This window comes from Drosophila albomicans, chromosome 3 (assembly GCF_009650485.2).
Source record: "Drosophila albomicans strain 15112-1751.03 chromosome 3, ASM965048v2, whole genome shotgun sequence".
NCBI lineage: Eukaryota > Metazoa > Arthropoda > Insecta > Diptera > Drosophilidae > Drosophila > Drosophila albomicans.
Window position 1 is genome coordinate 10,131,421 of NC_047629.2, and position 15,834 is coordinate 10,147,254.

General features: G+C 39.8%; 1 protein-coding gene across 1 annotated transcript; it reads left to right on the forward strand.

Annotated features, from left to right (window-relative positions):
- Nucleotides 1-1,996: 1,996 nt before the first annotated feature.
- LOC117572428 (monocarboxylate transporter 10) lies at nucleotides 1,997-15,650 on the forward strand. The gene is made up of 3 exons (XM_034255253.2): nucleotides 1,997-2,891; nucleotides 12,285-14,197; nucleotides 14,260-15,650. Exons 2-3 carry the CDS (start codon nucleotides 12,292-12,294, stop codon nucleotides 14,412-14,414), a joined length of 2,061 nt encoding a protein of 686 aa, XP_034111144.1. The 5' UTR covers nucleotides 1,997-2,891; nucleotides 12,285-12,291; the 3' UTR covers nucleotides 14,415-15,650.
- The last annotated feature ends 184 nt before the right edge of the window (nucleotides 15,651-15,834 follow it).

Consider the following 15,834-nt stretch of genomic DNA (forward strand, 5'->3'; position numbering starts at 1 on the left):
TTTGTTGTTGCACAGTTTTTGGCTTATCAATCATAACTCAGGTGGACACAAAAATATTTAACAAGTCGATAGCATTATGTATTGGACGCGATCACGTGCTAAATTCGATATGAAAATAATACAAAATAATTCATTAGTGGCAATATACGTCAGTTTGTTTGTACAGTACACTCTTGGTAATGTAAACCAACTTAACTTTAAAATTTAAAATTTAAAATCATGATAAATTAGAAATCTTTATTTCATATTGTAAGAAAAAGTTTCTGTTCTTGTTAGTCACATGATTTTTTTACTTATTTTAAGAAATAAGAGTCAAAATGGAATAAGCGGAGCCTTCACTGTATACGATCAAAAGTATCACCGAACTTTCGAGAATTCCCCTAAAAACAAATTAAAAGTATGCCATGCGATAAGCATAATTTAAAGTAAACGCTCTCTCGTGGTAGAGTTCTTTGTTTCATGCGGGCTTCGTACATATGGTATATAGTATATACTATATTTAATCGTATATCTGTTCTGAATCATATGAAGTTCATAGTACGCTTAATGAATTCGAATTCGAATGATTTGCGTTTTTCAGATGGCTTTTGTCTAATCATGCTTTTGTCTAAATAAGTGCAAACAATATTATTATTTTTGGGATTTTGGCTATTTCGTAATTTCAAGCAACAATTTCAAATTATTACCCACATTAGTGCGTTTCGCTGGTTGTGTGTGTATGTGTGTGTGTGTGTGTGCGTGTGAAATATGCCGGTTACCTGTTTAAATCAAAATAAAACAAGAGATAAGTCATAGCTCAGTGTTGGCTTTATTTACCCAATTCAGGCATTACCCAGAAACGTGAATGGATCTCATTCAAAGTTTGGCTATCTCTCTTCGCTGAGTGGAAAAAGCCACAACACACACACACAGCAAGAAGTCGAGATACCACACACCACACACCGCACACAACACACATTAAAAAGAGCATAATTACCCATACAAACACAAACATAAACAGTCAAACATGCCTCTGATATCCAAATAACAATTCGTTCATACTTTTGCTCTGGAACAAAAAATTTGAGAAAAAAAATCACGCAGGGCAACGAAGTACCAAAAAGAAAAGAATCAAAGAGAACAAGCAAACAGATGTATCGATATCGATATTGTTGTCGAGATCCCATTGCGTATACGTAGACCGCGTGCACACGTTAATGTGTGTGCGCGTGTGTGTGTGTGTAGCCATTTTGGCTGGTGGAGCAAAGGCGACAAAAGGCAAAAGAGTGGCACATGTCAAAATATGTTAGAGAGAAGAGCGAGAGAGAGCGAGCTTGCTCTGCATGTTTGCTCTCTTAGTAGCGCTGCTAACTACCACACACTACACAAGAGACACATACAGACTGCGACAGACGTACTTTGTACATATTGCAGTCACACTCACACATGCGCAAAAGTCTTTGACTGGCAGCGCGCCATGTTTTTGCCGGTTGTTGCTGTAGTTTTTCTTGTTGCCAGAGCATGTTGGCTCTCGACCGGGGCCGATGTGTCGCGAGTCGCGACGTTGTTGTTGTTATTTCATTTTCATTCACGACACTGAATGAACGATAACGATAGGGCAAAGGAGTGGGAGAAGAGAGGGTCTGACAAGGGAGTCAGTCGCTTCGATGCCTGATAATGTGCGTTTACAAGACGAAACAACAACAACTAATACGCAAGCAAATACAAACACGCACACAAGCAAACAGTAAATACAAACACAGGCGCGCCGCAAATGTATGAGTGTGTGTGTGAGACTCTGTTAAGTTCTCGTCGTATTGTATTGCTTGCGAGGTTGGAACGCTTGGTGTTTCTGCTGCTGCTGCTAGTTGTTGGCGTTGCTGCTGCTTTTTTGCTGTTGCTGTTGCTGCTGCCGCTGCTGCTGCTGCTGTTGCTGCTGGTGCTGGTTCTGCCTCTGCTCATTTCGTTGCTCATTGCTGTCGGTGTTGCCGTTGTGCTGTTTATACTGCCAACACATTTCCATTTCCCTTTAGTTATCTTTACTGAGTCGCTCGGATCGGTCGCTCGGATCGCGATCACAAATAAAACGTTCGCACACACGACACGCATTAAGTCAAAGCGGCGCTGAGAGCTCGAAATACAAAATAACAGAATAAATAAATATACGTACGTACGTCGCCAACGTATTCACTCCGCATTCGAGGGTACTATAAAAAGTATCGGGACGTCTTTTTGAAACGCGTGCCTTTTTTTGCGTACGGAGGCAGGTCGCCGAACATTTCGTATGCTCCACATATGTATGTACCCGCTGCTGACACCTACACAGAGACATCGCTACAAGCATCTAACTAAATATACATAAATAAGTGTGTGTGTGTTTGTTTTTGGTATATGTGTACTGCAAGACATACATACACATACATATGTAGATATACATATAGAAGTCGCACGAACAGCTGCTAAACCGCTACAGATAATCAGATACAGATACATATACTAGAAGTATTTATAAGCGTGTTCGTTCTTCGTCAGTTCGGTTCAGTTTCTAAATTTGCGCTTTTTACAGTTAACTTTCGATTTTTACGTTTTCTGCGCGCTGCGTTCGCTTCCCCGTTCTCCGCTGCCTAATTCCCCAGTTCGTTTGTGCGTTATTTGTTGCTTTCGCTTTCTCACATAAGAAATTCTTCACACTGCCCACGACGTCCACGCCAACAACGTCCTACCGTCCATCGTTTATCGTTCTACCGTCCGTTTGGGGGCGCCAGAAATAGCCTAAGAAAACGCAGTGAGTGCTTAAATACCGCGATTCGTGGATCGGAAATTTTCAAATCAAAAAAGTAACACAGACGGATCGCGCCGCAACAAATTGAAAGCTGCAAACTGCCGCCAGACACAACAAACGCAACATAAAGGTAAGCGCAAGAGGGCCAACACACACACAGACTCACGCATACACATGCAGTTACACGTATACGTAGATGAATGACTGTAGAGCTCTGGCCTTATGCCGCTGTCACATGACCGCGCCCCTGTCTCTCTCACTCTCTCTCGCGGCGTCTTGACCCGGCCAAAAACGAGTTTTGTTTTTTTGGCTAAAACACACACATACACATGGTAACGATAATCAACATCTGCCGCCAACTCCAATTGCGACTCCGCTTGCATCGGCCAAGAACTTAGTCACAACATTTTTGTTGTTTTTTGTTTTTTTTATGTTCATTTTGTAAGCTTCTAACTTTCAAAGTCGAGACTCGCGACGCATCGCATCGCATGGCATCGCTTAAGAGTCGCGTCGCGTCAGTCTTAATATTTTTTATGCGGCTGTCTGGACGAGGGAAAAAAGAGCGATGCCGAATGCTTTAGCCTGACGTTGCCTGAAGACTCGTCATGCCAATACCAGGAATCAGGAAACCAGAAACACGTTAACACGTAAACGGCTTTCAAGCACCTTTTATGGGCGTGTGTACATTGTTGTTGTTGTTGTTGCTTGCTACTTTTATTTGCTGATTTTTTTTTTCGGTTTGTGTCGACGATATTTTAGCTGTTTTCCGTTTCCCCCTCGCTGAACTTGAACAACAACGGAAGAAAATCAGCTTAAGAATAGATCGATAATAAGTCTGCACTTAAAATAAACCTACATGATACGTGTATCTATAACGGACAGTTATATAAATATTGGACTTCAAATGAACCGAACACCTCACGCCCTATTTCGCTGGCAATTTACCTTTTACTCGATATCTTAATTGCAGCCACAATTATCATGCAAATTCACTCGAAAAAGGAAACTACCAAATTGTTTCGTAAATTAGTGTTCTGTTAGTTATTATACCTGGTGTACCATAGGTTAGAAGGGTATTATAAGTTTGTGGCTCCAGGAAATGTGTGAACAGACAGAAGAAGGCATCTATAAAGTATATATATATATAATTTATTCTATATATCAGCGTCAAAAGCGAGTATAATATAGCCATGTCTGTCCGTCCGTCCGCATGAACACCTAGATCTTAGAGACTATATCTCATATAGATAGCACTTTTTCTGCTTGCACACAGATCAAGTTTGTTTCAAATTTGTGCCACTCCCACTTTAGCCCCCGTCAATCGATAAAAATCTAATAATAATCGTAATTTTGAAGCTAGAAATTTAAGATTATTGAGAATTTGGTTGCAATCACATAAAAATTGTAGAAGTTATTTATGAAATTGTTTTGTATGAGTGAAAATTATTACTTACTTCCGGCCTTAATTGCTTTGACTGAGGCTCTGGTATATTTTGTACTCTATGGTATATTTTTAATGGTTGACGCTCTGGTATATTTTGCACTTCATGGTATATTTTGAATAATACTGTATCAATACACCAAACACATACCCTTTGGTGCATTTCAGTAATTTTTTGGTGTATTAATTTGGTATATTTTAGGAATAATACCGCACAATAAAAGCAAAATATTTAGAATGGGTATCGGGTATCTCATAGTCGAGCACACTCGACTGTAACTTTCTTAATTGTTGATTTTATAGCTGTTTTCTTTTTATGTTTGTTTTTTTACTTTTTGGCAAAAATAAACCGAAATAGAAAACGCGACACACCCGTAGAAATATCTTCGATATCGGCTGTCGCAATTATGGTGACTCACTTGAATTGAAAACATATCAAAAGTGGTAACAGATTTTGACATTTGTTCAAGGCCTTTCTGCTTTTCCTTTGATCTTTGAGCGTCAGCTTTGCATAAGCCACACGCCCCCAACCGGTTGACTCGACGATAAACTGTTCATTCGATATCTTGCACACTTCATTTGCATACATGTTGCTGTGCAGTAAGCTCGACTAGCACATACCCTGTAGTTTCATTAACTTTTGTTTAACATTCTTCCTATAGTATTAACTTAGATTGACAGCAATCGTGAATTTTTTTAATTGCAACCAAAACTGTCACACTATCAAAAAGGAAATAAAAACAGGAATAATCTCGCGTCAATCGCAGTCGTAGTTAGATAAAAAGCTGTTTAGAATTTCCTGGCACTTTAAGAGTCGTTCAGACATCGCCACAATCTGGATATTGTGACGCGATGAAGCATTAGAAATGCAAGAGTTGCCATAGATGACGTTGGAGCTGCGCGACTGTAACTCAGACTGAAGCTGATGCTGAATCAGATGCCAATGACCCAATTGGCAAGGCCTAATTACATTTTAAGTATAGTAAATGCTGTGGCATGTTGGTAAATATTTGGCTTGATTAGCTTGGGTTTCATTAATTAAAAGCAAATTATGAGAATAGAAATTCGCAAAAAAAAAAAAAACTAAAACAAAATCAACTTAAACCAGGCTAAACAGCAAGTGGAATATATGTATGAGTAAATCGTATATACTCGAATTGAATTTATTTATATGCAGCAAACATGTTTTGTACATTTACAAAGCCACAAACTCAGACAGACCGTCAGCCAGTCAGTCCGACAGTTAGTCAGTCATTTAGTGAGTCAGTCATTGCCAAATAACTGGGATTTCTTTTTCTCAGCTGACTTTAAAATTCTTGTGGTTTTTTTTTTTGTTTTATTAATATTCTTATTATTTTATTTTTGTCGGTTTTGCCTGGGTGCATTTGCGTGTTGTGGCATTTTTATTTCTTTGAAATTGAGCACGAAAAATCTTTCCATAGCACATGAGAAGCACAAAGCCATAGCCGTTAATCAGTTAGTAAATATTTACATATTTGCAGTTGATTAAAGCAAATCACACACATACACACACACACACTCGGCTTAATTCAACTCTGCGTTTTTGTGGTGATAAGTTCGATGTCAATTTATTCGAATGCAATTGCAACTTGTTTGTGCGCTCAGATTTCTTATCAGATTCGAAATGAAATTCGAAAGCATTTTGGCGCCAATGTCAACGCTTGGGGGTCAACAATGTACACGATTCGTATTTGTATCTGAGCTGAGCTTATTTACTATAGCTATAGACTGTTGCTGTTGCTATATTTGTAGATTTTTTATAGTTTTCAACTAGCGCCTGACTTAGAAGGCACGTGCAGATAACCCAATACATAATCAATTTACATATTTACGCACTCACATGCTTTGCTTTGCTTTGCCGTCATAAATCAGCGACTTGCTCTCAAGATGCATCATCAAAATAATTGTGCGACTTTGGCGAGTAATTTCCATAATTTCAACATGTTAATTGATTTCGTATCGCATGCTCCACTTCCGACAAAGACAAATATGAGTTTTGCTCTCTGTTCTTCTGCTTTGGTTTTTCTTGGATTCGAGTTCGGGTCTGGGTTCGAGATCGGGTTCGGGTTCGGGTTCGGGCTCGAGCTACAGCTTTTGCCTATTTGGGGCCGGGGCGACCATTGATCGCTCCACTAATTGTTCATTAACACTGGCTGTTGACGGGCCTTTGTTCATGCCGATAGTGTCGACAACAACAACAACAACAAGAATAACAACAAGAGCAGTGACAATAGGAACAGTAACAAGACTAAGAACAACAATAGCTGATAAAGTGCGTCCCGCATTCATACATACATACATATATGTACATATAGAGCATATAAACAATCTACATATAAAATATTCTATATAAACTATGTTGCACACTGACAAAAACAACGAGAGAGATACTGCAGAAGTTTCAAAGATCAGAACTTACAAGGAACCAAACAAAGATATAATATCGCTCCAAAGATCAACCGGAATTTTTCTTTGCTTTTTATTTTACATTCTCTGTGATTTTTATTCCATTTTTATTATTATCTCTTGTCATTATTTTCCTATCTCATTAATCATTCTAACAAGAGCTTTATAAAAAAGAAATTGTTCATATATAATTTCTCTTTATTTATTGAACATGCACTTATAATGTAAATTGTTTATTATTTTTTTGTATTGTCTTCTTTTGAAATGAATGAAAGTGTATTGCGTTGTAGTCTTCTAATCAATCATTCTTTAAACAAGTCAAAGAATTACTCAAGTATTATTATATATACATATAACTAGGTCAGTAATGAAACAAAGAATTGATTGAACTCTTTCAAAACTGATGGCTTAATTAATTGAACATGATTGTCAGCTAAAAGATAATGTAAACCAAATTAATCAGTTGTAGAATTTGGATTTTTTTTCCCCTTTCGGTGATCGTTCGACCAGTTGAGATCAAAAACCGATAAAGGCGAATAAAGAATGAAAGCGTAAAAGAGCTAAGCAACTATTTATGAGTTTTATGCTCGATTCCAATCTTCCAATCTTGATAGCCTTCCTACTTCTGTTGCGCATGCGCAACTCATGGAACTAACTCCGACTCAATATCGTGACTCTGTGCAGCTTTGGGGCCTGGGTGAAAGGCCGTTCAATGAACTTGAGAGCAAACCGAAGCAACAAAAAAATATAGCAACAACAATGACACACACACATACTTAAGAGACAGTTGTTTAAAGTGTTTCGAAAATTTGGGCCAACATGGAGAGCGGGCGGGGGTTTTGGCTATTGGCTTTTTGTGGCTTTCAAGTGGCGCAAACAAAGTACTCACACACTCTTGCTGTGTTCGGTGGCAAGCAAACAACAACAACCAAAAAAAAAAAAAAAAAAACAATAAGCTGCCATATTTGGTGGCAGCTCCAACAGGTTGGAGTCAAGTCCCCATGCTTAGCCCACATTTAGGCTAATTAATATTTTGAGCATAAAATCGTTTAATGATTGCGGCACATGTAGCAACAAATTGTGGCGCTGACAGTCGCACACACACGCACATACACATAGAAACACTTAACACAGACACACACGTGTTTCAAGTTTGTTTGTGAAGTGGCGAAGAGGGCAAAAGGAAGCGACGAGACAGCCGGACGCACACATTTGTATGCTACAAATGAGATGCACACAGAGACACTTACAGATGCAGATACTGTTACACAGGCACAGCGAAAGATACATTCAAGTATGTATGCTAAAAGGAAAAACCAGCAACAGGAAAAACGACTTGAGAATGTCGCCTGTCAATGTTCAAGTCTGTCTTTCTGTCGTCCGTGTCTATGACCATATGTGTTTACCTATCACATTTATTGGTTCAATCGAGGGGCATCAATTTAAGAGCCGTCAACAGCCGCCAATTGGCGCTGACAACTGTTCGGTAGCTAATCAAAGGTGCGGGGGAGACGATGATGATGATGATGGATGGGCGCTGCTGTTTGCACACAGCGGGATTAGCTTACAACCAAGCTAAGGATAACATCACAATGCCTCATAATACCGACACTTCGACTGCCCAGCGAGAAGTCCGATGCATGACATAAACTAGAATAGGGACAAAGCAAAGTCAATAATGAAAAAATCGAGCATGTACATATGTATATATATATTTTTTTTTTGTAAATAGAAGCGACGAACAGATGCCCTGTAACTCATATGTTTGTTATGCAAATGCTTTGAAATTTTCAGAATTTGTGGTCAAAGTATTTTTCTATTTACGTAAAGAGCATAGCTCGCATTCCACTTCTTAGTATTATTCATTTTGGATGAAGAGTCAAGCTGGGTGTTTTCTTGTATTCCTGCTCAAGACAACTACTAATCTTTAAACTGTTTTGTTATGCATATCTTTTTATTTTAGAAAATTTAAGAATTACAAGATATGTATGATAATAGCTGAAATTTTCTTTTTTAAGGTTTAAGATATAACTGTAGAAGTGCCGTAAAACATTTTCAGCGATTCAATACTTATGAATTATCGTAATTTCAAGAACATTTGAAATAAGACCCAAGTTCTTATTAATAAGAGGAAAAGAAATAAATACTTTTAAGGTAAAAAATCTTATTATAAAATTAAACAAATTTTACAATTGTATTTTACTGAAGTTTTTATTACCTATTTATTAATTTACGAAGTTTAGTATTACACAAAAATTATTAAGATTTTCCAAAAAGTACTTAAAAATTCAATACATCGATTTTTAATTGCGCATTTGAATTATGCAATCCAAAAAATATTACGCAAATATTATGAAAACTGACGAAAATGTAGATAAACTATTTATCTATTTATATTGCCTATTTTAAGGCTAACATCTGGCATTCGTAAGATCACATCGAATAAATCAAGTCTTAAGAATATTAATCAAATAGAGTGAAAATTATCAATGATTTAGATAAACTATTTCTATTTTAAAGCTAAAAATTCGCATTCCTCAGATTATATCGCCATTCATAATGCGTAAGATGAAGCAAAAGTAGTGGCTCAATATCGAGAGGTTTATAAATAAGAATGTTAAATTAATTTTATTGCACTGCCAGTGAAGTTATCTTGATCTGATTACAGGGTATATAGCATTCTTAAGTTCGGCAATGGAAGTGGCTAAGTGGCTAAGGAGTGGGAATGTGTGTATGTGAATGGAAGCGCCAACTGTCTGAAACTTGGCACTGGGTGCGGCGTCCCGCAACTTGCAACTCACAAGTTGTACTTTGAGCAAAAACAAAATGGTTCGATTTCGTTCAACAAGTTGACAACGGTCTATTAATAGTACGGGGATAGCTGCAAAAGTCAGTTAAGAGTACGAACCGAAGCAGAAGCAGAAGCAGTTAAATGGCTTCTTCTACTTCTGCTTCCAGCACTTGAGTTTACTCAATGTATTCAATGTATTCGCTGTGCTTCGATGTGCTGAGCCATTTCCTAGTGGCTTTGGCCTAGCCATTTGGGACATGGCTCGTAAACGCAATCGTATCGTATGAAATACGAGACCACTTTCGAGAGTCTACCATAATTATAGACGAGAGCAATAATACTTGTATAATAATATTGGACATTGCATAACAAACCCAAAAGTGTAAAGGGTTTTTGTTGTGTCGCGACGGCAATCTTCAAGCCATTTACTAGACCAAAATACCATATTTATGGCATAGAATAAAACAACGTCCAGCAGAATGCCAATAATCAAGGAAATCGAGTTATCAAGACATCCATATACGGAAAGCAGTCACATGCCAAGTGGGTTGCTAAGTGTTAACGGGAGTTTGTTATTATCTGGTACATGGAGCAGCCCTCCGATAGAACTAAATAAATCCATGGCAAGTTCTCTTATCTATCCGCACACGCTCAGCAAATCTCCACAAATTAATTGATTTATGCCACTGTCCCTCAAAACTCAATTTCTCAATACTCGATTCTCGGTTTATTGGCTGCCATACCCTATTTTTGGCAGATAATAAACTATTTACAATGTACTAATCAGCAACTAATCGTCAGGCCTTTAAAGTTTTACAATCCCCGTTGCCAGGCAAAGGAAACAATAAAACACAAACTGTACTTCAACGCAAAATCGTCACATTTTGTCAGCAAGTATATCAGACGTATCGGACGTATGAAAATCCCCGTTCCCGATTATTATTTTTACGCTTAATCTGTTTTATCAAGTGCTTGTTAATTTGCATATAAACCAAATCTCTTTGGATCATAAATCTTGTCGCGGGTCGTGGATCGACTGAATTTTGTTATCATCGCATACGTGAGATACTTTACCATATATGAGTACTATATCAGCTAGATACTCACAGATTACGAGGATTTGTAAGTGACATGATTTGGGTGCTTCATTATAGGCAATAATTCAACTTAATTAGGTCTAGTTAAGAAAAAAAGTAGTTGTTTAATGTTTACTTAAAACAGATTTGCTTAATGTTGTTAAGAGACGAATTTTATGATGATATATGAAAAATAAACTTGTTTCCTAGACATTACATAGCTTATGGATGACCTTAAGCGCTCATAAAAAGTAAAAATTGTATCCCAGCTAGCTTAGGGCAACTCACAGGAACTCAAATGTATGTAAAAGGCAGAAGGAGACATCTCCGACCCCATAAAGAAGTATTTCAGAAGTATCAAAAATCGGCAACTGGATCTTAGTTAATTTAATTGACAATCTGATATATTTCTTTGCAATAGTATATCGATATACCAAATATAGACTTCAGTATATTATTGAATTTTTGATACAAGCGTAATTGTGAAAGCTAGAGTCTCGAATTCTGGTATATTTTTCACTCTATGGTATATTTTGAGTGTGGTACTATATAAATATATACCAAATATAGCATTTGTTATAATTTGTAGTATTTTTGTGGTATATTCATTTGGTATACTTTAAGAATAATACCGTCCTGCATTGCTTAAACTAAGAATGGTTAGCGGTTATCTAAAAGACAAACACACTCGACTAGCTTTCTTACTTGCTGTTTAGTTTATATTAGATTAGTTACATAACAATTACTATAAATTTAAAGTGAAAATTCGCACTGCAATCTCTAAGGTAAATATCATAAATAAACCAAGATTCCTGTAATATAAGATAACCATAATTATGTCAGTTTTCCAGACACTTTGTAAGTCGAGTGAAAAATTTCCAGTGCCTTATGGCTAATGCGGTTAGCCAAAGTTTTTATGCATGCAGGTTGCTTCAACGGATCCAGATGCGATTAGATAAGGCCAAGAAATAGAGGCTCAAGGCCAAAAGTTTGTTAGCCGCAATGAAGAAGCGGGTACAAACAAAACGACAAAGAAATACAAAAAAATCTCGCGAGCATATAATAACTGTGAGAGTGTGCGTGTGTGTGTATGCGAGTGTGAGTGTGCCTGGCATACAGAATATTTTTGCCATGGGAAATGTAAGAAATTGATGGACAACTTGGTCACGGAATTTGCTAAAAAACAAAAGAAGCAAAAAAATGTTGTTTGTTCATTATTTTTGAGAAAAAATACATTAATTTGTTGCTACTTTTTTGCGATTCTGCTAAGCAGCTTTTGACGTAGGCTGCAGTTGTTATTGTTCTTATTATTGCTATTCTATGCTTGGCATTGGCACTGCCATTGCCATTGCCATTGGAATTGCGGCGGGGGAGAGCGTTGACGTTTGACACCCACCCCAGAGCGACACATTGTACAAATACGAGTGAACAAGCCGATTGACGTCGTTGAGATAAACAAAAGTTAAGCACAGTTAAATACTTGAGTATAGATAAAGATACAGATACACAGATACACCGATACACCGATACAGATACAGATACAAATGCAGCATAGACTCACACGTGACAATTATAAATATAGGATCGCACACATAGTATAGTAAATATTATTAGTCGTAGCGTATTGAAAGCGAAAGTTTCGCTACGTTCGAGGGGGCGTATGCGCAATTTGCGTGAGTCGACTGAAGGCCACACAATGCCAGCGAGAGCGACAAGTTCCAGCTGATAAATATTTGCATATTATGATTATTATTCACAACTCTGCTATCTCTCTGCTCTCTCCTGCAGTGCCGCCATGCCGACACAACAAACCAAGTCCCAAGATGAGCTGGCGTCAGCAAATGCGCTAGTCTCCAAGCATCCCGACAACAACAAGCTGGACAAGTTCAAGGAAGAGGATGAGGAGGAGGAGGAGGAAATCGACACTGCTGCAGTTGTGGTGCCACCGGACAGCGGCTGGGCTTGGGTTGTCATGGTTGCCTCGTTCCTCTGCTGCACTGTGATCGATGGCATCGTTTTCTGCTCGGCCAGCATACAGGAGCACCTCATGAAAGAGTTCGGTGTGAGCAAATTCTATGTCACGTTCGTCTCGTCACTGCTCAGCGGTTGCTACCTGATGGCTGGTCCCTTTGTCAGTGCATTGGCCAATCGTTTCGGTTTCCGTCCCGTCACAATTACCGGTGCCATCTTCTCGGCCATCTGCTTCGGTCTCTCGTACTATGCTACGAGCGTGGAATATCTGTTCGTCATCTATGGTGTATTGGGTGGTATTGGCTTCTGCATGGTCTACATCCCCGCTGTCGTCATCATTGGTTTCTACTTTGAGAAGTGGCGTGCTCTGGCCACCGGTGTCGCTCTTTGCGGCTCGGGAGTTGGCGTCTTTGTCTTTGCCCCGCTCACCAATTTTCTGCTGAAGGAGACGAACTGGCGCATGACCTTGGCCATTCAGGGTCTGATGGTGCTGTCGTGTGCCATCTTTGGCCTCGCCTTCCGTCCCATACAGCCGATTACGCTCGGTGTCACCGAGGATGGCACCGTGGTCGATGAGGAGAAGACCAAACTGAATGGCCATGGCAATACCGTAGCGCCAACGCCACAATTGCATCAGGCTGCGTTCACCAAGCCGCTGCCCGAAGGTCGCTTCGCCTACTCGATGCCCAACTCGGCACACAACACCTACATGGGCGCCTCGCAGCGCCATCATTATCCCACGGCTGCGGAGATCTTCAAGGGCATGAATCTGGAGCGCCGCCCGTCGGGACAGGCAAGCAAGGGCACCGAGCTGAAGCAGTTGCGCAAATCGCAGCCCACCACACCGAATGGCGATCCACAGCAGTTGACCTTCAATTTGCACAAGGAGCTGACCACCGTGGGCGAGAACGAGGAGGAGGCGGAGAACGATAACCTGTTGGAGACCGAGGCCAAGCCTGTGACGATTCAGGCTCGACGTCACACAGTCTCCGGCCGACGACCTCAGGATCTGGCGAAGCGTCCCCATGGCACAGGCCATGATGCCGCTCACCATCATGGACAATCGCAGTCGTCCCGTCCTATGTACAGAGATGATATCTTCTTTACCGGTTCGCTGACACGCATACCCCAATATCAGTCACAGACCTCGCTGGCCTATCACATGTCCGTCACCCGGCTGCCCACCAAGCAGGATATGCTGGAGGATCGGCAAAAGGGTTGCCGCATTTGCCCCGAAGCAGTGCGTCGCACACTCTCGACCATGTTGGACACCACGCTGCTGAAGTCACCGTCATTCATGTGCCTCGCTGTCAGCGGCTTCTTGACCATGATGGGCTTCTTTGTGCCCTTCTCCTTCCTGCCGGATCGTGCCATAGAAAATGGCATGTCCGCATCTTCGGCCGTCTCGCTTATCTCGGGCATTGGCGCAATCAATACGATTGCTAGGATCGTTTGTGGCTCGTTGAGTTCGTTCCCCAGCGTCAAGCCGCTGTGGCTTAATAATGTGGCACTGACCGCCGGTGGCTTGGCTACCATCTTCAGTGGAGTCGTCGTGAATGCCACCACGCAGTGGGCATTCGCATTCTTCTTTGGCGTTTGCATTGCCTGCTTCTCGGCGCTGCGATCACTGATTGCTGTCGAGCTGATTGGCCTGGAGAAGCTGACCAATGCCTTTGGATTCCTGATGTTGTTCCAGGGTTTGGCTGCCACCATCGGCAGTCCCATTGCCGGTAAGTGCTACGATCGCTTAACGCAAATTGGGATTAGTTGATAAATTTATGAAATTTTACAGGTGCTCTTTATGACATGACCAAAAGCTACAATATGGCCTTCTACTTCGCTGGTGGTTTGATCCTGTTGTCGGGTTTCCTATGCTATCCCCTGACCTGGATATCCAACTGGGAGCAGCGACGCAATGCCAAGAACGAACCGCTGCCCACAGCCTAATCAAGAGAGTTATCAAACAAACGCAAAAACAACAATACAAAAAAACTACAGCAGACCAGAAAGAAACGAAATTCGACAAATGGAAAGTTGCCTCGTCGTAATTGTCTTCTGATATCGCCACTTTAGCAGCAAAAACATTGATGTGCTCCATTAAGTGGTTAGTTTAACACTAATTGCCAATAACTCGATGTCGATGTTGTTGAAGATTGAACAGAATAGAACAGAACAGAAAAACTGAAACTGAAACCGAACTACACCAGAAACCGAAACAGATAGATACAGAAGCAGTAGCAGAGTCCCAATCTTCTGTCAATGCTTTGCTGCGGAGCAGCGTTTGAAGCATGTACTTGATATGTCTATTTGTCTAGATCTAGATTAAGTAGTCTTAGTCTTTAAGTGTAATGTTTGTGCCTTTTGCTTTATCGAGTGCCTCGCCTCATCCTACACACACACACATACACACACCTATCTACAACCCACACAGTACATGCATAGATCAAGCTTAAGTATTGATTGATTTTAACATGGTTTCATCAATCGGAAAGTGCTCACCCAATAATGTTGTTGTGTGTTGATCGAGAGCAGAGGTGGAAAATTAAAATCAGCAGCTGAGCACATGGCTGGGCCACAATTCGACTGCCAAGTTTTAAGAGAGAGAGAGGAGAAGCGAAGTGAGACGAGACGAGATGAGAAGTGGACGTTGCATTTGTTTAATTGATAAGTTCGACTAACTAAACTGTTAGCATCTGCTCCAGACTTGTTACATAGTTTGTACATATGTAAGCTTTAGTTCCTAAGCAAAATCAAACACACCACACACACACTCACACATACACATTGTTGATGTTGTTGTTTGCTGCAGTAAACTCTAAGGTTATTGCACCGTATTCAATCCAAACCCAACTTGAATCCCCATTGTCGAGCGTCGTTAGCTGATTATGGACAACAAACAAAGCGTTGGCGTATCTGGCACAATTGGAACTGTACACACACAAACACATACACATACACTCCGTACACACAACACACACTGTACACACATGCTACACACACATACAAATAGCTACATACTCAAGCGCTTGTTGCGCTTATGTTTATCAAATACAAAATGTAATAACATATTTAAAAAGAGAAAAATTTAAAACAATATAACTGACTATACGAGTATATTTGTTTTTAGCATATTTTAAAGTTATACATTTTACAATAAACGACATTTAAGTAATTTACAAACTACACAAACTATGCGTTCTTTTTTATACTCACCACAAAATCATTTTTGTTTTAAAGCGCAACGTCAAGTTATTGGATGGATAAATGTTCAATTTTAAAAGTTTTAATTCTCGAAGTGCAATTAAGAAGCTTTTGGAAAGTCCACTGGTAACTTTAAAAATGAAGCTGCAAGAATTGTCCTGTCTCT

What these genes read in the sequence shown, in the direction of transcription:
- LOC117572428 (XM_034255253.2), top strand. Translation starts at nt 12,292, where the DNA reads ATGCCGACACAACAAACCAAGTCCCAAGATGAGCTGGCGTCAGCAAAT. An exon ending in CATCGGCAGTCCCATTGCCG is followed by an intron (nt 14,198 to 14,259) that starts GTAAGTGCTACG and finishes GAAATTTTACAG; the next exon opens with GTGCTCTTTATGACATGACC.